Source organism: Callospermophilus lateralis, chromosome X (genome assembly GCF_048772815.1).
Source record: "Callospermophilus lateralis isolate mCalLat2 chromosome X, mCalLat2.hap1, whole genome shotgun sequence".
In the NCBI taxonomy this organism is placed as follows: domain Eukaryota; kingdom Metazoa; phylum Chordata; class Mammalia; order Rodentia; family Sciuridae; genus Callospermophilus; species Callospermophilus lateralis.
The window spans coordinates 30,299,526-30,325,098 of NC_135325.1; the positions used below are offsets into that span (position 1 = coordinate 30,299,526).

The 25,573-nt window shown below is 37.1% G+C and overlaps 1 protein-coding gene across 1 annotated transcript in view; it reads right to left on the reverse strand.

Annotated features, from left to right (window-relative positions):
* The window catches only part of Efhc2 (EF-hand domain containing 2), a 187,506-nt gene that overhangs the window by 90,905 nt on the left and 71,028 nt on the right, over window positions 1-25,573 (reverse strand). Inside the window, exons 5-7 of the mRNA XM_077107530.1 lie at window positions 17,835-17,985; window positions 6,170-6,393; window positions 2,982-3,233 (exon numbers count right to left, since the gene is read on the reverse strand). Coding sequence (XP_076963645.1) covers window positions 2,982-3,233; window positions 6,170-6,393; window positions 17,835-17,985 — 627 coding nt within the window. The remainder of the gene's footprint in view (window positions 1-2,981; window positions 3,234-6,169; window positions 6,394-17,834; window positions 17,986-25,573) is intronic.

The window sequence follows — 25,573 nt, forward strand, 5'->3', positions numbered from 1 at the left end:
ACAGTGTACTTCAGGGACTCATGTAGGAAATATGCAGTATATGGTTCTTCTCTACCATCAGAGGAAGACACATAATCCACCACGCCTCCCTACACTGCCATAGCCCTTGTGGGCTGGCCTACACTCCATGCATTCTTTAAGGCCCTGATAAAGCCCTGTTTTGCCCTCAACCCTTCCCATTCTACAGGTAGCCATCTACACACTGAGAACTGTTCAATCCATTACTTGTCCTCAACCCAAACTTCACCAGCACCTACCACAGGGTTCTACCACTTTCTCTGGTTCTCTAATGTTTTAATCAGCAGACATCTTTTCTCTTCATTAAACTACAACCCTCCCCAAGGAAGAACCCCTGCCTCCTTGGCTTCTTTATTCTGATTAGCACCCTGCCTCATCCTGAGCTCAGTGAATAGAGTACCTGCTGGCCCACAGAGTTAGCATAGTGAAGTGGAAGGAGCAATAGACTTGGATCAGCCTCTAACAGAAAACCCGGCCTGTGGCAAGACAGGGAACTGCCCAGTCCTGCATTCTGGGCTCCAGGTGGTCCCAAGCAGTTGTGTGAGCTGCAGGAAACACCTTAATTAACTATGTGAATTGATCGAGATCAAAAGCATCACTTATGGACAAGAAATCTGAATCTTTCCTGATACATGTGACATAAAATGGAAGTCTAAATGTGTGAAATTTATGATGCATGTGGCATAAGTAGGTCACATAACGTAGAACAGTACACTTGGGTGCAAACTCTCTTTTTACCACTTACTAGCTACAGGACTTGGGACAATGTATTTATCTTTTCAGAACTTGAATTCCTTCATCTTTTTCACTACTTCCTTTCTGAAAAGAAGCTGTGAGTTTCAAGGGAATATCCATGTGTTTTGTATCTCTCCCCCCAGGAACCAAAACTCCATGAAGCAGGACTTAATCCATTTTCTTTCTCACTGTAACCTCCAAGGTAGCACACAGTCGGTCCTCAATAAATATGTGTTGAACAAATAAATGAAATGAAGTAACTGACCCAGCTATCCCTCTCCTCAGTCTATACCCAAAGGACTTAAAAACAGCATACTACAGGGACACTGCCACATCAATGTTTATAGCAGCGCAAGTCACAATAGCTAAACCGTGGAACCAACCTGCATGCCCGTCAGTAGATGAATGGATTAAGAAATGTGGCATATATATACAATGGAATATTACTCAGCAATAAAAGAGAATAAAATCATGGCATTTGCAGGTAAATGGATGGAGTTGGAGAAGATAATGTTAAGTAAAGTTAGCCAATCCCCAAAAAACAAATGCCGAATGTTTTCTCTAATATAAGGTGACTGACCCATAATGGGATAGGGAGAAGAAGCATGGGAGGAATAGATGAACTCTACATAGGGCAGAGGGGTGGGAGGGGAAGGGAGGGGGCAGGGGGTTAGCAATGATGGTGGAATGTGATGGTCATCATTATCCAAAGTACATGTATGAAGACATGAATTGGTGTGAACATACTTTATATACAACCAGAGATATGAAAAATTGTGCTCTCTATGTGTAATAAAAATTGTAATGCATTCTGCTGCCATGTATTTTAAAAAAATAAAATCAATTTTATAAATAAATAAATAAATAAAAGAAATGAAGTAACTGATGTCAAGGCATACTGCAAATGTCAGGTATATCATTATTATTTTATATTTAGCCTATCTGCAAAGTCATTCTAAAAATGGGCTTCCCTGGCTCCTCCTGGCCACCTACTGTGCATACCCCAGAGGCCCCCTCAGGAATGAATTCTGCCTCCCGCTGCCTCCAAGCAACGCAGCAGGACTTTCTGGCAGCAGGCTCACAGAATCTGGGAGAACCTTCTGTGAGGACCAAATGGCCAGCGGTTGTGTGCATAGGAAATGAGTGTTACAGTAACCTTTTCAGGAACACTAAGAACTAAGTTAAAAATACTTTATCTAAATTAGAAATAAAATATAACATGGAGGAGTGTTAACACCTTAAGTCTTAGATAGTGTTGTCTACTATCTTTTCTTATTCAATCCTTACATCTACCTCAGGAGGGAACCACTGTTAACTGCATTTTAGAGATGGGAAAATAAGCTCAGAGAGGTTAAGTGACTTGCCCAAGGTCACATAGCTATTAAGAGGCAGATCCCTAATTCTAATACAAACCTGCCTTTGTGCTGCTCCTGCTGCACCCAAGTTACAATAGCTCTCAAATGACCAAAAGTATTTGTAGAAAACAGTCTGACAATGCTTTTTTAACAAAATATCTTTTTAAAATTTTTTAGTTATAAATGGATACAATATCTTTATTTTGTTTATTTATTTTTATGTGGTGCTGAGGATCAAACTCAGTGCCTCACATGTGTGAGGCAAGCACTCTGCCTGAGCCACAACTCCAGCACTGAAAATGCTTTTTAATAGTAAATAAAATGCAAAAGCTGTTACTGACACTAACTAGTGGCTAGTTGGTAACTAGTCACTACACTTGGAAGAATCACTCACTTCTGTGCATATACTTATGTACGTGTGTGTGTGTGTGTACACATGTACACACAAACACGGGTACATTTGTATGAGTATTCACAACCCAGAACAACACCATGGGTTCGCCTCAGGAGAGCTTCAGGGGCCACACACACGATGCCCCATCCAAGGCCATGAGCAAATCTTTTACTAGGGAGTCCTTTACTTTCATTTGACTGATTGTGAACTCAATGGCAAATATGTGCTTTCTCTTAGATTTTACTTTTTCCCTTTACTTACCTTAAATCCAGAATGTTTCAATTCTAATGGGTCAGATTCTGTAGATTACTTTCATAGATGTATATTAACAGAGGACACAAGATGAAAATTTTCTAAATTGCACTATTATAAAAGGGTAACTGTCAATACACAGTCATAACACACAACATTCCCAATAGTGACTCAGATCTCTTGACCCACAAGCAAACTTAGAAAATGGTTGTGTATCCACTGCTGACCTTGGGTAGCTTACTCCTCCGGAGGAACCATGACATAGCATCTCGGCCTGAGTTGTGTGGTACCACTTCTTTGATTTCCACAGTATCGTCAGACAAGAAGTAATGCAGAATGAGTTCTCTCCGGTCCCCAAACAATGAGTCTGAGTCATCCCATAGGCAGAAGAATCGCAAAACCTTCCCATCATATTGGAGGAACTGTTTCAGAGTGTCAAAGGACTCATAAGGACGAAAGGGATCTACACAGTCTAGTTTCTGCAAATGGAGAAAATGTCAGAAATAGTTGCAGGTTTTGCATAGTCACTTCTGGGATGGAAGCAATAAATTGACATAAAGATACATTTTCTATTGACTATTCTATGATATTTTTAAAGATTTCAACTGGCTATGACTTACATATGTATGCATCTATAACAAGTTTTACCCTTAAGTATACTGACAAGCATCAGGAAGTTTTTCCTATTTTATTAAACATTATTTTAATACACCAAATTATCCTTCTGTAATGTTTTTTAAAACTGATTTTTCTCAAAGACTTAAAGCTTTTGTTTGAGAATGGACAAAATTAATCTATGGTGACAGGAATCAAAATAGAATTACTTCTAGATAGGGGATTTGATCAGAAAGGGGGACAAAGGAACTTTCTGGAGTGATAGAAATACTCTACATCTTTTTTTTTTTTTCATTGCAGTGCTGGAGACTGAACACATGACTCACATATGCTAGACAAATGTTCTACCACTCTACTACATCTCCAGTCCCAGTCCAATGGATTACTCAGTTGTATGCATTTTCCAGCACTCATTGACCTGTATGCTTTAATACTATGAATTTGATCCTAGGCTAATTATAACTCAACTAAATAAAATCATATGTCTTTTCACTGGAACTTCATATCTGTGAATGCTTCTGACTCATTCAGATTTTTATGAAAGTAAAAAAGAAGATATATTCATGATTGTATTTTGGAAATGGAAGAGGAGCAAATGGAGAACTTCTGTTCCACACAGAAGCCTATGTCACTTATCCTCAGCCCCAGAAACAGAGAGCTCTGCAGTATTCTTTGGTGTAGCTCTCCCCTCCATTTGCATGTTCTCAGCCCCATCTTGGAGCAAAACTGCCTCCATTCTAACTGATGAAGCTAAATAGGATTGTTATATAAGGAAGTATTCATTGGCAAGGGAAGTATTGTCCCAAATTGGGTTATGTAATCATTTTGGAAATTCTTGAAATGTTCTATTTGTCCAGGGCAGTCTAAGTACAATCTTACCCCCCAAGACAGGGGGGAGATACAATGACTTTCCAGAGAGTCTTCAGTCTTATCCTTGATATTTAAACAAAATTAGGGAACCACCACTTTCATAGATTAAAAAAAAATATTGCGGGGGAACTAGATGATCTCTTAGAAATGCAGTATTGATTATATACCATTGGGATCCTTTTCAGTTCAAGTTAAATTGTCTAATTTTACATTTCAAGGCAGCAAACACTAAAGAACTAAATGCATAAAAGTCAATATAAAAGGTTATATTGACTAATTGTCCAAGGTTTCTATATTCACTGAAGAGTTTTCTCCCTGAGGGAATAAATGCTAAAATGATCCTCCTAATCAGAAAGAAAATTATTTAAAACCATATCTTGGCTGTTCTTGGTATTTATTCTCAATTCCTGGCATAATACTTCTTTTTTCTTTATAAACTTATAAAATCCTACAGTGCTTTTTGAAATTTCATATAAGAGATCACCATTCAAAATTGCTATCATGTAATACCAACTGGTAGTGAATGAGTTGAGCCATTTGCAAGGGGTGGTAATTCCAATGAGTCCATTTCCTTCAGGATCTCTCTGGTGCTTCTAATGACTTTGTATTTATCTAGACTCCTTTGTCTAAGACATTTGGAAAAAATAAAAATGAACCTAAACCAAAAAAAAATCTCTTTATATGCTGATACACCTTCATTTTATCTTAGATATTGCAGAATCAGTTTTATATAAATTTTATTTATTCATATATATGTATATGTATGTATAATTCTCAGGAGGTTTGTATGCCTATAACATTAAAGGATAATTTGGCTAGTACTAGGAGACAGGTATAGATGAACAATCCTACATGCAGCTTTTAACAAGAAATCAAAGGAGAATTTGATTTTAAATTTTGTTATATTTCTGTAAGGAAATGAATTATAAGTTTTAAAACAATAAAAATCAGATGAAAGGAATCTATAGGAATAAAAATGAGACTAGTGGTTGTCCCTGGGTAGGGAGAGGAACGAATTAGAAAAATGTGTAAGAGAACTTTCTGGAGGGATGGAAATATTCAACATCCCAATTTGGGTGTAAGTTGTATGGGTATATGCATTTGTTAAGATTCATCCATTAGTATATTTAATGTCTGTATTTCACTGTGTATAATCATATGTCAATAAAAAAGAAAAGGGAAACAAATGATAATAACAAAAATCAAGGTAAGACTTAAGAGATTTGCATTCAGACCCAGCAAGAAGACTAGCTTGGTATGTGACTTCCAATGACACTTCCCCTTTTGGGTATTTAGATGCTTTTAGAAAACATAAAATTTGGGTCAAAGAATCATTTAAAATCTGCAGAAATATAACAATAATACTGAATCTTCACTCCCTATAGTAACTGGGATCAGACTTTGAAGAAAAGCATCTTTTCATAATAAGGAGACAATAGAATCATGGCCCTCTTCACTATTTCAGGACATTTCAGCATTCAATGTCACCATAAGAAGAGATGGGAATTCTAAGGAGGAAGAAAAAGGTAGACCCACAAGGACTGATATAGTAAGTAAGTAGCAGAGAAGCAAAGATTTTTCCAGCCAGTGTTAAGTAACTAAACCCAGGAGGGACAAGCCATAGAACTGTGGGCCCAACTTAAATTCTCTAAGTGATCACAAAGGGAATCGTGGGCTCCTAGAAACTGTTCACCTAAGCAGCTCACAGAATGCTCCTGCCTGGAAAAGAAACTCCACAAAAAAAACTGGGATGTGTGGTTAGTTAAACAATCATTCCTGTTCTGAGGCCAACTCTTAGCCTTCCCTTCAACCCAAAGGAGAACGGGACAACTCGAGTAATGATGACCCCAAAAGCTCTTTCACAGCTGCATCAGGAACACCCTTTACTAACCCTCCAAGACAAGAACTCACAGACGCATCAATTTCTTACCTCTCTCCGCACCTTCATGTAAGGATCTTCTGGACAATGTCCGGGGGGATTTAATTTCACTCCTATTTTCTTCAAAAAGTTTTTTGTGAATGCATCACATTCATAAATCTTGAATGTCCGGCCATAGAAGACAACATCTGTGTTGATATTGAAATGATATACAGTATAAAACTGATCATCATCAGGGGGTGGGAGAGAAATCCGATGACGGCGGATAAAAGTCCCTGTGGCATTAAATAAAAGACAACAGTTGTATCATGCAGCAGCTAACAAGAAGTTACAGTACATCTTAGCAAAAATTCTATATGCCTTCCAACAATAGGGCAAAGGGCTTGTCCTAGGAGGCATTTAGTACATTCAAACTCTAAGGGAGTCAGAGGAAGCTGAGACCTCAGAGGTCCAAAGTTCTTTTTTAAAAAAAAATTTTTAGTTGTAGATGGACACAATATCTTTATTTTATTTATTTATTTTTTTATGTGGTGCTGAGGATTGAACCCAGTGCTTCATGCATACGAGGCAAGTGTTCAATCACTGAGCCACAACCCCAGTGCAGGTCCAGAGTTCTTTGACCAGCCTGGCACGTCAGTAGAGGGGTCTGAATGGTGTCAGGGAAGATATTTTAATAAACCATAAATACTGGGGTGGGGCAGGGTATGAAAAAAGAAGACTATAAGAAGAGTGACCAAAAATGCCACATTGCCATCATGTCTTCATAGAACAAACAGGTTCAATTTCAGCCACTAACACTCAATGTACGCAACTAACCAAGGCATTAAGGCCCCAAAGCAGAGTGCTCATAAAAATACATATTCTTAGCTCAAAAAAAAAAAAAAAGTCAATAAGCTGAGTATGTTGGGTGCCAACATGGTGATTTACAGCTTCGATAAGTATGAATGACTTTAGGCTAATGTGAAGCTTCATGATTTCTTTTCCCTCTATCAATTTAATCTTTCTTCTTCCTCTACAGCCTCTGTCCACCTCCATCCAACCACTGCCATCAGGTGGAGGTCACAGGAGGCTTCATAGTTTTATCCAGCACTCTGGGTTAAATCTTGTTTTTGTTTAACCAGGGACTGAACTCAGGGGCACTCAACCACTGAGCCACATCCCCAGCCCTACTTTGTATTTTATTTAAAGACAGGGTCTCACTGAGTTGCTTAGAAAGGTTTTTAATCTCATCGCATCATCCCCTTCTTTCGGATGCCCACTTGCTTCTGAGTAGAGAAAAAGGGCAGTTTATTACTTAGTAGCAGTAACAGTAGCAATAGAACATCTGCATTTTTTGCACCAGCTTCCTAAGCCCCAATTCCCACTGGAGGACACAATATGAACCAGAGAACAGCAGCACACCCAGTAGGTTACAGGACAGGAGAGGATGCTAGAGCTTAGGGACCCCGAATCTGCTACAGTGAGCGATAAACAGCCTTATTAAACTGAACAGGCAGTAAGCACATTTGCCCTTTATTCTGGAGGGTGACACTACCTCTATCTTCTGAGGCTAAATGCAAACTAGCAAAATCTTCACTCTGCTCTACAGGGAGAGACTGTCTTTGTCTTCCAAAGCTGTTTGTATATATAAATGCCCCTGAAGAGAGTCCAGAACAAGGAGCAGTCAGTGCCTCAGCGAGAGGTATAAAAATGCAAGATACCCATGGAGAATTGTCTCTTAACATGTATAACTGACTTGGGCCTGAGAACCATCTCCAAGAGCGAGCAGAGCAACCTGAGAATCTCATGGTTCAATAATAGTTGGCTTGTGTAACCTCTGTATGGAGGTATTTTAATATAAAGATGTCAACCTATCTTCTTTGTATTTTATGTGGTACTGAGAATGGTGCCTTTTCTAAAATCTAGAAATACTTAGAAATTATTCATTCCTTATTCATTAAGGAACACTTAATTAATATCTTTATGTGCCAGGAACTGTGCTGGGCTCTGTTCCATTACTCCACTTATCATCTTTTCACTCTGTTGAGGGGAAATTAACTAAAATCATTTTCATCTTCTTTTCTTTGTAGCAATTTTTAATTACTTGGTACATTAAATTAAGATAATAAAACTATAAAATTAGAACTGGCCTAGAATATTTTTAAATGTACTACATAAAAGATGATATAATTTTACTGCAAAAATTATTCTTCAATTAGCCTTTAATTCATGCCACTGAAAACAGTATGCAAATTATTTAATCATTCAAGATTAGACATTTAGAACAAATTGCATACTTAAACATCTATAAAAGGATGGGCATTTCAGGTATTTTCAGGATCCATTACATACCTTTTTAAAAATACTTACATTGTGACAGTTTTTAAACTATATGAGATTAACTCAATAGTGAGGAGCTTCTTCAAAAATTCCATCTATCTTGCATTTGTAGTTCATTATAAAAATTCAAATAAGCAAGTCAGTGATGGTTTTTGTTCTGTAAGACTCTGAAGAGAAATCCTATATTTTTCTACATATGAAGAACTAGCCCACCCACTGGGCTTTTAAATAATAATAATCACAATCATCATCATAGCCCTAGGATAGAATTTCAGTTACATTTTCTCACTTAATCTTCAATAATCCCATGACACTTAATACATGAAATATGAATATTCAGTTTATGAATGAGAAAACCAAAGCTCAGAGCACTTTGAGTGCTTAAGTTGCCAAGGCCAAGGTCATGTCCTAACAAATGGCAGAAAAAGATCTTGAATTTGAGATTTCAGACATGAACTAAATACCATTACTTTCCATAATTTTCACTGAAATGTATATCACTGTACTGTAGCCATAAATTACTTAAGGGAAGGAAAGGAGCCATAGGCAAAACAGAATAAAAATGGGCAGAAGAGCCAGCTACCATGAAAAGGAGAGAGACAGATTATGGAGCTCTTTCAAAAGAACAGCCTATCTCTGTTCTAAGGGCAAATTTCCAGAGAGGGCCACTTGTCCAACAGCAATCCCCACTGTAAGGACAGCATCACAGCCTTACCTGCCCAGGAGGCTGCATATCTCAGGCTCCCATACTCCTCTCACCAGATGTTTCTTAGGAGAGGCCAGGGAAGTTATTTGTAATAACAAAAGAATCCTGACCATTCATGGGTTGGAGAGGAAAGGTAGGGGTAACACTACACAAGAAATTTTTTGTTAACCAGGATTCCAACATCACAATCGCATGTTAATCAGAAAACTGATGTGGGCCATTTGAAATGTACAGTTGCACATGAGAGCTTTCAATAATACATTCCTGGGATCTCTCAACTATGTCCTTTGAGGATTAAAAATTCTATTTATTGTAATTTGTGTGTTTTTAGTCTTCCATGATAAATGGCAGGAGTTTGTTCTGGAATGTCAAAGAAATGGGCAGGATGCCACGTCTTTGGCACACAACAAAAAGCAGCTGGATCATCAAGGTAGATAAGCCAAAATAATGTTACAAAATGGAAAAAACAACTAAAGCACTATGTCTGCCCTTTAAGTTTTCCGATGATGTCCATCTTCTTAAGTGCCCCTAATGACAACTGGGACACATGTCCAGGCATCAAGTGCCCCCTTTCCAGCTTGTCCTCATCTTCGTATTTTACATCTCTCTTCCTTTTTAAAAGCCCTGTTATTTGACTATATTCTGCAAGCTTTAACTTTCTTTTTTTTTTTTAATTAATTTTTATTGTAGGTTGTTCAAAACATTACATAGTTCTTGATAAGAGCATGAGAAGAAGATTAACATTAAACAGGGATGAGAGGTGGGAGGGAAAGGGAGAGAGAAGGGAAATTGCATGTAAAAGGAGGGAAAATATAAGCTTTAACTTTCTAACATTCCCCTATGATTTAGATCAAAGTGGCCATATAACCATTTCTGTTTAGTGTGTTTTCAAGTCATTCAATAGGGACCTGCCTTAGATTTGGCTCATAGCACTAAATTTAGTTTTTAGGAACTCACCTTCCAGAAGTAAGTTTCCAACCTCTTACGTCTATCTTAATTGTAAGTATGTTTATTTCATTTTTGTATCACTGCAGACCTTGGGTACATCCAAGACTAGAGGGAGGCATTTCTTAGGTGAATAAATATACAACTCGAATGTTCTCTTATCACCATGTCTACTAAATTTGTATCAAAAAAAAAAAACCCAAAAAAACTAAGAGCCTTAATAGTGATCAGCACAATAGGGTACCTTACCTCCCTTTGCCCTCACTATATTACTCCACTAAAATCACTATTCCAGTTTTTCTATTATTTTTCAAAAATGTTATCTTTAGAGTTTTGGTTTCACAAGAATAACTTTTTTAATATAGATAATCTAGCCCTTGCCTTTAAGCAAATAAATAAACATTTTAGAATTCCATATCTCTGATCATAATGAAAACTAATAACCCTATGCATTTCCCCCCTTAGCCACTGAATAAGCACCAAAATGATAGCTGGGCAGTTGCTCTAGTGTCCTCTTGCATTACCACCTTCTTGCCTAGTTTTCTTAATACAGACTCTATGATCTGCTCCCAAATATCTCCCAACTCCTTACCCCACCCTTTACCACATTTTTATCTTGTGTTCTACCTTTTTCTTGCATCTTTATCTGGGGAAACTGTGTGTGTGTGTGTGTGTGTGTGTGTGTGTGTGTGTGTGTCTGTGGTCCTGGGGATTGAACCCAGGTACGTTCTACCACTAAGCTACATCCCCAGCCCATTTTTGATTTTTGAGAAAGGGCCTTGAACTTGTGATCCACCTGCCTCAGCCTCCCAAATTGCTATTATTATAGACATGTACCACCATGCTTGACTCTGGAGAAACATTTTAGCTACCACTCAAATGCCATCTTCTCTAGTGAATATTGGTTTATCCTCCTCTGATCCCTCAAGTACCTGGTACCATTTATGATGCCTGCATTGTTTTATAGCCTTCTCCCTTCCCCCCTTCCTCCTTTCCTTCCTTCCACAAATATCCATTGAGCAGCCACCATGTACCGAATACCTATCTTCTCAGACTAGCAACTCACCTCCACTCTTAAATTCTACATTATTCCATTCCATTACTGCTCCAATGTTCACCCTCCACATTGCCAGATTTAGTTGATTGAAATATAGGATACTCAGTTAAATTTGAAATCCAGAAAAATAATGAATGCATTTTTAGTATAAGTATATCCCATGAAATCTTTGAGACATAGTTACATTAAAAGATTCTTCATTGCTTCTCTGAAATTAAAATATAACTGGGCGTCTTTTATTTTATCTGACAGTCCTACTGCAACCCTTCTTCTTTATGAGATATAGCACTTATATATGGTGTATACCTAATATGAATGAATGGTATACAAAGGGCTGATTTCTATTTTGTGATTACATTTGCTTCATTCAAGTAGAGTATCCCAGAGGATTAAAAAAAAAGAAATACTACATAATTGAGGAGCCCAAACAAATCATAAGTGAATTTATCCAAAGATGTACTAGGAACCATATAAAAGCCAGTTCTTGACCCCAAGACTCCAAAACAAAAAATTCTGGGGTGGGCTAGGATATTCTGATGATTGCTCCTAACTGAAAATTAACTGGTTTGGACCATGCTGGAAGTCATGGCATGTTTCTATTCATTATCTTTTCGTTAGCATAAATTAGTTTGGATTTAGTAGCATTAGACTGACATTTATTCTGTTAGACAGGTAGAAGTTAAACTACTGGGTTTACCTCTGACATTCCTGGCCTGACATAAAATTATTTTAACTACATTCCAGCAGAAGAGCAACATATTCTATAAATATAACATATCTACCCAAAAGAAAGTGATGTCCTGGCAAGAAATGAAAGCAAGCCTTGAATTGAAACAGTGACTTACTTGACTCATAACACACAAATCTCTTTGCCAACAAGAACTTGTGAATATTAAAAATATGTTTTTCTGATTAGAAGCTGCTTGTAACTAAATGCCTATTTTGGCACCATGCTAATGGATGCATCTTTTGTTTCTGGCCACCCTTTAAAAAAATTACATGGTAATAGAGACAATTAGTTGTTTTTTTTTAACATATTTATACAAACATGGAGTATATCTCCTACTGAATTGTGAGATTCACTGTGGTGTATTCATATATGTATATAGGAGAATTATATCAGATTCATTCCACTGTCTTTCCTATTCTTAGCACCCCATGTGGGGAGGGGCGCTATAATTCATCTATTTGCACTGATTTTGGAATGGTCAGGTCTATGAGAAACAGGTGCAACCAGCCTCCCAGTTCATTGGGAAAATAGCAAAACCCTGTGAAGTGACAGGAACACCATCAGTGCACAGCACCTAAACTTGACCCCTAGCCTCTTCCCAGAGCCCACAGGTACATGGAAGGAAGGCAGGTAAAGACCACTCAAACCACACACACACACACACACACACACACACACACACACACACACACACAAACTACCTAGCCCATCCCACCAAGGTCTGAACCCCAGGCTCATTAAATTTGTTTTCCCCTATTATTTAATTTAGGAAAGCATTTAAAGGCTTTTTCAAACTATTCACTGTCCAGACAGAACTTTTTTAGCAAGAATCATGGTATTAAATATTTCAAGAGATACTGGTTTCTTTCTAAACAAAGTTTGACGACAGAGTGGTTATTCGTGTTTGCTTTCGACAGGATTTGCTACAGCCCTCCAGGTTTCTCCACTCTGCTGACAAACTCAATGTCGTTACACAGTGTGATTACTGTGTATTCTGTCCACCACCCTTGAGCTGCAACTTCACACAGAGAAATGTCCTGATCACACACAGTAAACCGATGAGAAATTCTACAATTTTCTGCCAAGATTTTAAAGTAGTCTTTCTACTCAGGGTTCTTCTTTGTCTTTATGAATAACAATCTTTCTTTCTTACATAAAAATTATTTTCAAGTACATCATTATGACTATCTTCAACTTGTCTTTGGAATTTACCTTTGTGAGATTTGAAATTGAGGCTGAGAGAATTGAAAATCTTATTAAGAGCCTTTCCAAGATCATCCTAGAGGTTGTATTTCATATTTCTTCTTGGCTGGTTTAATAAAACAAAAAATGCACTGGACAGGGGCCAGTGAGCTATAGGAATATGAGTTTTCACTTAAAAAGGAATAATAATAAAAATATAATCCAGGTTTGGGATATATATAATGCAGGTTTGGGGTAGTGTGTGGCCTTCATTGTATCATTTGGGCAAATTTGGTGTTTTGACTGGGAAAGTAATCAGAAAATAAGCAGTTTGATCAGAAAAGATCAGAGCAGTGTCTAAATGAAAACCTTTAAGAAAAAAAGGTTAAAGCAATATTGTCATCCACCTAAACAAATACACTTGAGTAAAACAGATTCTCACAGAAATGAAAAGTTGTAAATTATCTCTTTCTGTACTTAAAAATAATTTTATAAACATTTTAATACATTCTTTACAAACTTTAAAAACTGCCTTATATATGTTAAAAATGACCCCAATGTCTAAAACTATAGTCCCTTAAAAAATAAAATGTCACATTTTAGCCTTAAATTATGTCAAAACCTTTTTAAATATGTTGGGCTGAGGTTGTAGCTCAGTGGTAGAGCACTTGCCTTACAGGTATGAGGCACTGGGTTCAATTCTCAGCACCGCATATAAATAAATAAATAAAGGTCCCTCAACAACTAAAAAAATATTTTTTAAAAAAATATTAAGGCATTTCCATATTTCCTAGACCATTCAGTCAGTTTTGGAACCAAAGAACAATGAGGACAACTTATATGGCCTTCTTCTCCCTCTACTAGAAAAACCAGCAGAGATACTAAATCAAATCCTCTTCCTCTTTGCACCACTTCGGCAGCAGTACTCCTTCAATACAGTGGAACAGACATGATCTGAGTACTCATGATTCCTAATTCACATTTTTAGTCTTTATTTTTATAAAAAATTCATCCTGAATTTCCACCTGCCTAGTGGATATCACACATAGATGTCCTAATTCCTTCAAAGGCCTCATGCCCCCAAACAAATGTACCAGAGCAACAAACCCCAATCCTGCCCCATACTCTGTGCTCCATACTCCTGGACTTTTTACAAAGGTATCATCATCCCTTTTACTAGAGATCTCTGAAGCAAACAGCTAGAATTCTGGTATAGCTCAGTGGTAAGAGTTCTTGCCTAGTAGTCACAAGGCCTTGGGCTCAATCCCCAGCAACACACACACACACAAGCAAATTACCCCCTAAGCCTGTTTTCTTTTTAGTAAATGTCACAATGGCAAAACCAACTTTAGATAGTCATTGGAGGATTGTACGAGATAATTATGGTAAAGTACTTACTTTATCATTAGATATTTCCCTTCCTCAATCTCTATATTTAGTCACCAAAGGTATATCAACTCTGCCAACCAAAGGTCTCTCAAATCTTTCCCCAGCTTTCTAATCCTACTTCCATTGTCTTGGTTTGGACACTTAGCATTTCTAGCCAGAACAACCATAAAACTCCTGGACTAGTCATTATGCTCCCTTTCCTCTTCAATCTGCTGGTCTGTAAACTCCATGAGATCAGAGCATGATGGGTCTTAATCATCTTGTCCTTTCTCCCAAAACCCAGAATAGTGCCTAGCACAGAACAGGTATTCAACAAACACTTCTTGGCAATGCCAACTGGCTTCAAATTCATCACCCCAAGCACCAGACACAATAAAGCCATGCTGTAAGAAAAGCCTCAGTCTTATGAGCATTGAGGAAAATCCTTTGCACACTGAAATAAGGCTATATGACAACCTTTTCTCAGAGGCCCCTGGCCTCCAAATTCCTGTTTCTGCTCCCTTGAACTCATTATAGTACACCACTGTGGAAGCATCAGGCTTAAATAAGTAGTTAGTAAGCAAAAACTTCATTCAGCACAGGCACAAATCATAAGATGTGTTAAGTAATGACAAAAAGGAAGTAAGTAGGATATGTATGTGTTAAAAACAGAAAGGAAGGGATGGAAGGACCAAGAGATAACTAATTTTCAGTAGGTATTAAATATACATGAGGCACCTGGGCTCTAAATATTCATGAGACACTAAATATACAAGAGACACTAAATATTCATGAATACTCAATATTCATGAGGCCTTAATTTGGCCACTCATTCATTAGCAACAACAATTCTGGCCCCATGGACCCTCTGTCCAAGAAATACAAACAAAACCCATGACTATTCATCACTCTTACTGGCGAGCTACAGCTGTGACCAAACACTCATCTCTCCAATAGAGCGATGATGTGCCCATGGACCAGGGCATTTTCTGTCTATGGTTCTCCTTGCTTGACCCTCAATTCTGGTCTCCAAACCACATTTTCCACAACTGAGGTTGTGAAGGAGAAGGGGTGGGGAACAAACTATTGCCTATCTCAGGATTAAGGCAGTGTAGTCATTCTACCCACTTGAACTTAGCCCACAGTATGTAAATCTACCCTTTCCCCTGTCTTCTCTCTGTGCAGTTTTATTGTGGGGTGGGGGTGGGGTGCTGCTGCTGGGAATGGAATCCAGGGCTTTGCCTATATTAGGCAAGTGTTCAACCACTGAGCTACATCCCCAGCCCTTGTTGTGCATTTTAAATTATGTAATCTATTGTATGATTCATGCATTTTAATTTCGCCCACAAGTTTCTGATCTGTGGCCTCTGGGGGAGCATGTATGCATGCTTTTTAGAGGCCACCGTTGCATCAATATAATATCCTAGGCAACACCATGGATGGATACCACATAGAGGACATGGTAGAAGATGCAGGGAAACCATGGTTGGCAGTTATTCCATCCTCCAATCAAGAGATGAGAGTAGCTCGGATTAGAATGGTAGTAAATAGGCCCAAAAGACATGGATAAGTTCAGAATACATTTTGCTAGGAGAATGAAGAACAGGAATGGTAGGTAAGTATGAACAAATGGAGAAAGTAAAAGAAGTAGAGATTGTAGTAAGAGAAAATAATTCAGAGTCTGAGATAATGGAGATGGGACTATTCCAAAAGACAAAGAAATGACACTGCACCCAAGGACTGTGGTTGTTCAAGGAACAAAGACCCTGGAAGAATATTTACATTAATGATCCAACCAACAAAGAACATTTACATCAATGATCAAACCAATACTCAACTCCCCTGCAATGCCTTGACTAAACCATCAGTGAAAAACAATACCTGACTGTTGAGAGCCAAGCCGAAGGGGCCCCAGCAAACTTTCAGACTGCCAGCTGATGAGCTGAAGGGGCCCCAGCAAACTTTCAGACTGCCAGCTGATGATTGGCTCACAGCGGCCCCAGCAACATCTAGCTGATTGGCTCCTCTGCGGTGATGCTCATTGGGCTGTTTCCCTGCCCTTTCAGACCACGGAGCTGCTCATTGGGGGACTTTTTTGGCTCCGCCCATGCGACCCAGCCAATCGGCCTCAAGAGCAGGAGGATTGTGGGAGGAAGAGGTTGTTGGGGTGTGTGGCTTGTGGGAAGCCGGTGGTGGCAGTTGGGCTCTGAGGGTTTTTTCCTGAGGAGCTGTTTTGTTTATCGTGTGTAGTTCTAAAAATAAAGTTAGTTTCTTTTGACAAGTGGCTCCTGAATTGTGCCCAGCCAGACTGCGGCACCTGACCCTTGCCCAGGGGCATCCATTTATAGCAATGAATGTGACTCTTTACTCCTCCACTCTACACCAAACCCCCACCCTTAATTCCATCCAAGGCCAACCAGGGCCATCCACTACAACTTCTGGCAGCTCTCTGCTTGTAAGTTCTTTCTCTTTCTGACCTCTAGCTTCCATCCTTGAGGATACAGAAAATGTGATCATCCTTCCTCCATATGATACTCCCTTAGATATCTAGAGACATTTATTAGACACACTTGTGTCCTCCTGTTACAGAAAAATATTGTTTTTCAGTATTCTGTCTTACACATGACAAACTTTCAGTCCTCACACCATCATGGTTAATTACTGTCCCCTGAAGGTATCCGGAATTCAACATCATCCCAAGGGATGGACCCATAGCACAACCAGAACTAATTGGTCACTTCCCTTGATATCTTCTTCCATACTCTAATAATGCAGCCTTGGATTAGTTCCTCTGGTGGTGGCCATGTCACAGAATTAAACACAAACATACACACACACACACACATACACACACACGTATCTGTAGCTGAAGTCGAGTACAGAAAAAGTGGATGCTATACACAGGGTGAAAGAACAAGGACTTTCTGTTAGGGTACCATCAATGTTTTGTTAATTACCATAAATGATGTTAGTTAACAGGAAGAAGAGAGGGTAGTTTAAACAAATGACAGCAAATTCAGGAAAGAATATCAATCTAAAAGTGGCAACAGAGAATAGCTTTCTCTTCTCCATTGATAATGTTGTGCAAAAAGCGATTGTGGCCGTGACAAAGAGACCAAAGGATTTGAGGACAAAGTCAAAGACATATGAGAATTTGCTCATACTGGAGCAGCACCTGAAAGGATACAATACGCCACATAGCAGTGAGAAAAATGATTGAAGTATGTGGGGTAGAAGGCTGATTAAGTCACTATGACTAATTAAACACTAATAGCATCCTTCTATCACCATTGCCAACAAGTTAGATACCTAAGGATTAGCATGAGCTTTTTAAAAAGCTAAAAGAATGACTGAATATAAAGGCAAGAGTTAGAAGTGAAAGAATCATAATGCTGCTTAAAATAGATACCTTGAGGCAGTCCGCTATTTTTCACCTCTGGTTCATTCACTTGAATTGTATCATCTTCAAGGTAGAAGTAGATTTTATAGTATCTTATTCTATAGTTTTCTTGGTTTTTATCAGGCACTTCATCTTCCACATAGGCATCAAAAGATAATACCTGTTGGAATCATAATTAAAAACCATGAAAGAAATCAGCAAACTTAAAAAATCAATAAAGCCCATAACTGTCAGTATTAAGAAAAGGGTTGAGGAGATTTTTTTCAAGATATTCCACACATCAGCAATGAGAATGGATATACAATCAAGGTTACAGTACATACAGATTATTTTATAATTTCATCACCATCTGGTTAGAACAAAGGAATGTTATTCAAGTAATAAATCCACCAATCAGCCCTACCATAAACTTAACTAGAGTTTGTCTTTGGAATTTCACAGTGGGATTCTAAATGTATGTGTTAGACAAAATATTCTTTCTCACATGATGAATATAAGTTTTGTGATTTTTCCCATCAAAAATAACACAAAGCTACTTTAGTTCTGGGCTAAAATTATCCTGACTCTTGCTCCTACTGACTGTTTATCCTGAGGTAATTCAAACAGGCAGATCCTAAATTCTTCCAAAGCAAGGAGACTTCACCTCACACTTTTCCAGGAGCCTCAAAGAGCCTAGTTCAATGCTGGATCCAGACTCATCTCATCTTACATTGTATGGCCGGGGGCAGGTGGATTCTAATGCTCTTATGGCAAAAATCAAAAGATAGTAAAAAAATATCTGGAATACCCTGGAAAACTGTGCCTTTCTGCAAGTGAAACAATCCTTTTCTCTCCTGTTGAAGCAGATATCTGTCTGCCTTTTCTTCAAGATCAGGTGAAAAAGTCTTTATGCTTAGGTGCCATGTGGTATAAATATGTATCTTTAACCTTTGGAATCACCCCCAACAGGGCGACCTGCTCACACATTGAGGAGGACATGGAAATCAAGGACACTTGTGGGAACAGTATTATTTACACTACCATTTCAAGTTTAACCTGGAACTCTCAAGGAGTCTGTGCTCCATTTAAATATTCCCATTGTGGGGCTGGGGTCATGGCTCAGTAGTAGAGTGCTTACCTAGCTTGTATGAGGCACTGGGTTTAATTCTCAGTGCCACATAAAAATAAATAATTAAATTAAAAGTATTGTGTCCATCTACAACTAAAAATATTTTTAAAAATATTCCCTTTGCCTCTCACTTTTGTTCAAATTTTATCATTGAACTTGTAAAAGTTAATTATGCATATAACTCCAAGGTTATTCAACATAGACAATATGTATATTAATTTACTTTCTAGGGGCACTCAGCTATCCTAAATAAGAATAAACATTCCAGGAGTAGTTAGCAAATTTCTATCAGAAGCAGCTAACAAAATGCCTGATCAACACAAGAAGCTTTGTTAGTCAGCATGTTAGAAATGAGTTTAGTTAGTAAACTGATCATATTCAAAACACACAGATCAGTTACCAGTGTTGACCAAGCCTGTCCTTATAGGAACAGGTTCTAAGAATCTAAGGATCTGGAGAGCCCAGGGGTCTATAACCTTCAACACAGCTCCTATAACTTCATTCAAATGGTCCTATATTCAGTGGCTTTCTTGGGGAATTCATCTGGCCTGATTACAATTAGTTTAGCAAAAACCCAGTGCTAGCAGGGTATCACATTTGTATTAAGAGAGAAGTTCAGGTAAGATGCTATTTGATGGGTACAGGATTTTTTCGTTCTGGGGTAATGAACATTTTGGAATTAGAGTTGATGGCTGTACAACATTGTAAATGGACTAAATGTCACTAATTGCACACTTTAATTTGGCTAATGGTTAATTTTATGTTATGTAAATTTTACCTTAATTACAAAAACAATGTTAGACACTGAATTGTGTTGGTCATTTTATATTATCTGAAATATATTTGGAACACCTAAAAAGACAGAGATCTGGGGCTTCATTGAGATTTCAGCACAGTAAGTATGAATAAATTTGAAACCTTTTTTTTCCTTTGTAATCAGGTAGGAAAGTGTGAAGAGAATATTCTTAGCTCTCATCCACCCCTACATATTGAATGCTACTGGTATAAATTTGTGAATGACTAAACAGGCATAGGCCAGTTGACAACAATTATCAAGTACATAATCATTAAAATATTTACCGATGAAATGATGCATAAAAAGAGAAGATATTTAAGGGGGAAATACAGAGAGAAAGACTGGGCTTCAATATGCCCAGAAGATGAAAACACTGATATTTCATTTTCTGGTACCATGAGAATACAGGGCTGCCAAACTCTAACATGAAAGAGAGAGAACAAATCTGAGAATGATGGAGATAAAAAAGGAAGAGGGAAAGGAAATTGTAAAATGTGGCAAAGTAGAATGTGAGAGAAGACACCAAATAGATTTAAAGTGATCTCGCAAAGATAAATGACCTAATTGCAATGGAACCTGCAAAGAATCCAGAAAAAGAACCTAAAATAAAAACTATTAGAAATGAAAATTTATAGAAACATAATTATAATACAAGGTTTTATCATAATTTATAAGTCAAGCAGAGACTAGATAAGAAAGGTTCTAGAAGATATAATTGGCTGCAATTTTCTTAAAAACAGAATGTCAATGCTCTTTGGCAGGGTGTGTGATCTTCAGTTCCCCACAGGCCTCCACAGGCCTTACAGTATTTATTAGACAAGGTTACCTGCCTGATCCCCAATGCACTTGGAATTTTGATCTTAGCCTAGAGGACATAAAATATGAAATTGGTTAGCTTTCAATAATAGGTACATGGTTTCCTCATTATAAAGGGGAAAACATTTTCACATACATATTTCTGAATTCAGAGTCTTTTTACAATTAAACCCAAAAGAAACTCAAAGCAGTCAGGAGTGCATTTTGATGGGCAAGTAGTTACAACTTAATGTATGGTACAAATTTAGCTTTTGCAGAGAAAGAATTAATCATATTTTCATGTCAATCATTTGCTTTGCACTGCATATCCCAAATAGCTGGATTTTAACATTAATTTAGATTTCTGGTTTTTATTTAAAATGTTGTAAAAAGATTCTTGTCCAGTGTGGCACTAACAACAACAGCAAAAAATAAAAACTGTGTGTAGAAAGTTTTCTGTTACAAGCTAGTCCACGCAATCATAAGGCTAAAGCAAAAGCCTAATGTCTCAGAATACATCACACAGTTTTTAAAGATGGGGAGGTTGGTGTGACCAATGCATGAATGATAAAGACTATTACTCAGAAGCCAAACATGTAAGTGTCAAAAACTCACAGCTGTATTTTTAGCAAAGTTGTTAGGAAAGAGGATGAAACATCAGTAATGTTAAATGAGTATTCACAATTTACAAAGAGTTCAACATCACAAATCTTGTTTAAAATGTTTAGGAAGCGAAGTTCAGTGACGTAGGCCTGTGCCTGTGCCTGTAGTCCCAGCTGTTCATGAGGCTGAGGCAGGAGGATCTCTTGAGCCCAGGAGTTGAGACTCAAAAAAAAAAAAAAAGAAGGAGGAGGAGGAGGAGGAGGAGGAGGAGGAGGAGGAGGAGGAGGAAGGGAGGAAGGGAAAAGAAACAAGGGTTGGGAAAGTAGCTCAGTGGTAGACTGCTTGACAGAGTGCTTGCTTAGCATGCAAGAAGCCCTGGATTTGATCTCAGTACCACAATAAACAAACAAACAAACAAACAGTTTAGGCTTTCTGTTAAAAAAAGGGCTCAGACTTAAATTATGAAGCACTCTTAGAAAAGATATGTAACAGTGAGAATAAATGCATGCTCTTCTAGGTTAGTAGATAACAAAATTTTGTGTACATTTAATTCAGTGTTATTTATTCTTTCTGAAAAAAGCTATCATTAAATCAATGGTTTCTCTCACGACTATAAACATCTTAGAATCAAGGAAATAAATGATAATAAATTTTGTGTTACATATAGAAGATGGCTCCTTTATACATGGCAATGGTAGATTTATAGAAATTTACTACATCAATTCACAAAAACAAGAAATTTTAAAAAACAGAAATTATGTAAATTGTCACTGGTCACAAAGTAATACAATTAGAAATGTACAATGTAACTGTTAACAAAACTTGTCACTTCTAATAACTGCAAGTGAAGATAAATTTAAAACCGCAAAAAGTACAAAATCTAATAAAATTTAAAATCTTATAAACTTATAGGATATAGGCAAGCCTGTAATCTGGGGATAAATTAATAAATTTATATTATTATACAAGAGAATTTACAGCTTGAGAGAGGAAAAATTGCTAACCTTGTTTCTTAGCTTTGGATGCATATTAGCAATTAAAATTAAAAGACCAGACCTAAGCCTAATTAAATTAAATCAGAATCATTGAGGAGAGGAAGGAATTAAATATTTTTAAAAGCTACTGATGGGGCTCAGGACATGCTGCCCCAAAATATGACACCTTGACATTTGAGAAGTCAGAAGAAACAGGATTGTTTCCTGATCTTCCCTGCTGTTCTCCCAAGAAGCAGGTCATAAAATCTGGGAAGGTCACTTTCTGACCTTTTCCCTCCCTCTTTTCCTGAAGACCCTCATGCCACAGGAGTCCTCCCTATATCCAGAAAAGAATGCCACACAGGGATACAGAAAAGATTCTGAACAAACAGGTCCTGCTAGGTTCCCCTCAATTTATTACCATTAGTTTATACCTTTTGTTCCCAATATACTTCTGCATGACTGTCCATAAAAAAATAGTTCTCTCATTTCTTTGGGTCTTCATCTGAAGGCTCCCATGTCAGATGAAATTTTATTAACTAGATTGCATGGTTTCTCTTTTTAATCTGTCTTTTGTTAGAGATTTCTCAGCCATGAACCATACATGGATAAGGAAAAGATACTATTTTTTCTCAACCATGCTCCCCAGGTAATTCTGAAGAGAAGCCAGAGTTCAGAACCAATAATTCAAAGAAAAACTTTTGAATATGCAAAAAATTGTTATAAAGATAACAAGTGGACCCAGCAGTTCTGGAGGTTAAGGCAAGAGGATCGCTAGTTCAAAGCCAGCCTCAGCAACTGCAAGGCGCTAAACAACTCAGTAAGACTCTGTCTCTAAATAAAATACAAAATAGGGATGGGGATGTGGCTCAGTGAACAAGTGCTCCTGAGTTCTATCCCCCATAACAAACAAAAAAAAGAAAACAAGTGGAAAGCAAAAAAAGCACAGATGAATTTGCAAGGAGAAAAACAACTACAATAAACAAATCCAGGATATTTTAAAATAATTTAGCTAAGATTCCAGGAAAGCTAATCAAGAAAGAAGATAAATAAAATCATAAATGAAACAGTGTGTGACACATATAATAAATTAGAGAAATTATCTTAAATTAAACCTGAAAGTAAATTTTAAATTCACAAATAAGTAATTTTCTATAATAATTATGACTCATCAAAAACAATGAATAAGCTAATAATGAAGGAAGATTGAAAAAATTATCAAAGAACTACTCTAACAAATGATCCAGCTGTGATGATTTGCTAATGAATTCTTTCAAACTTTTAAGGAAAAAAATCACCACATTATATAATTCCCCCTGGATACCAAAAAAGAAAGCCACAAGGTGAATTCTAATGCCTAATAGATGTGCCGTAAAAAAAAATAAACTCTATAGCAGCAGTTCTCACATTGGCTGTACATTAAAACCACCTGTAGAATTTTTTAAAAATCCTAATGCTTGGGCCACACCCATGTACACACACACACACACACACACACACACACACACACACACAAAATCAAGTCAGAATCTCTCTGGGTGGGTTCGGTATCAGTGATTTTTTATAGCTCCCCAGGTGATCACCAAGTGCAAGCCAGGGTTCAGAACTACTGCTACAGAGCAATTTCACTACTTGTGATTTTATAGAAGAACCTAACAAAAATACAAGCAAGCAGAATTAATAGTCCACAAGAGTTATAAACCACCTACACAAAAAGTAGCATTTTCCTCATATATGCAATGATGTTTCCAAGTTAGAAAATAAGAGCAAATATGTAATGATCTCATACCATTTCCTATCACATTTTAAAATGCAAGGGTAACTCTTGAACAAGATTACAAAGCATCTGCTTTAAAACAACATCTTAAAAAACCAACATTATATTTAATCAAATTATGTGTCTACCATAATCAGGGACAGAACAATAAAGCCCCTGCAATCATCAATACTTAATACTGTTTTTAGAAGTTCTGGACAATGTAAAAAGATACAAAGTAAAAATATTGGCAAGAAATAGACAAAAATTATCATTATAGGCAGATAAAATAATGGCACATGCAAACACTAAAAAATTAAAAATAAATGAAAAGATGTCAGTGTAACCACAACTAAGTCAAAAATATTCTTATGTACTAGACAGTTAGAAAATGCAATGGGTAGAGGAATACTTTCCCCATTGTATTTTTATAATAGAATAAAAAAATTATGAAACCACTTAAAAGTAGTTTTAATTAAAATTTTGTGACCCAGATAAAATATATATATATATATTCAGAAGACATAAAAGAACTTGACTAAAAATATAAGTGAAGTATATTCTGGATATGCAGACTAAAAAAATTCAAATTGATATATCACTGGTGTTTTCAAGGGACTTAAAACTAAGTCCACCTAATAAACATCAACAAGTCAGCCTATTAAAAATAACCATTAGGGCTAGGGATATAGCTCAGCTGGTAGAATGCTTGCCTTGCATGCACAAAGCCCTGGGTTCAATCCCCAGCATCACAACATAATAATAATAATTATTATTATTTAAATTAAGGGAAATGAAGTAGACCTAGTTACTTAAGATTTTATACCTTAGCATAATACTTCAATTATTAAAATAATTCAATGCCATTGTAACAAGAGACACACTAGTCTGGAATAGACTATTAAGTACAAGAATTTAACACACATTCAAAAATAAATCACATATCAGTAAGCAAAAAAGTATTAACTTGGAAAAATATAGAGATCCCCAACTAAATTACAACCCAAAACAAAATAGCAGGTGGGTTATCAGCTTCAATGTAACAAATCATCTACTTTCACTTCCCAAAAGAATATTCTAGGTTTAGGAGAAAGAGAAAAACAAGAAAGAAAAACTAAAATTCAAGTTAAAAAAAAGTTCCAACTTCACCATATTAAAATACAAACAAAAAAAACATAAGAACAAAAAATTGGAAAATATGACAAAAAGTTTCTTTTATAATTTGTACATGTGGTATTGACTGAACCCAGGGCACTCTATCACTGAGCTACATCTCCAGACCTTTTTTATTTTGAGACCAGATCTTGCTGAATTGCCCAGGCTGGTCTTGAACTTGCCATCTTCCAGCTACAGCTACAGCCCTTTTTATTTTGAGGCAGGATCTCAATAAGTTACCCAGGCTGGCCTGGAATTGGTGGCCCTCCTGTCACAGACTCCTGAGTCAATGGAATTATAGGTATGCCTCACAGCACCTGGTTACCTGGTTTATAATTTTTTTTTAAAAAAGAAAGAAACAAGAAATGAGCATAAACAAAACTCAAGAGAGGGTCAACAAAATGTTCACTCTAAGAAGTTATCAGGTAAGTACAAATTAAAAGTACAATGAAGCATCAAGTTTGGATTTCTCCCATTAAATGGACTATTTGTCATGGAGAAGCTCTCTCCCCACCCCTCTCTTTGGTGTTTCTTTTTTGAGACAGGCATCTCACTGTTACC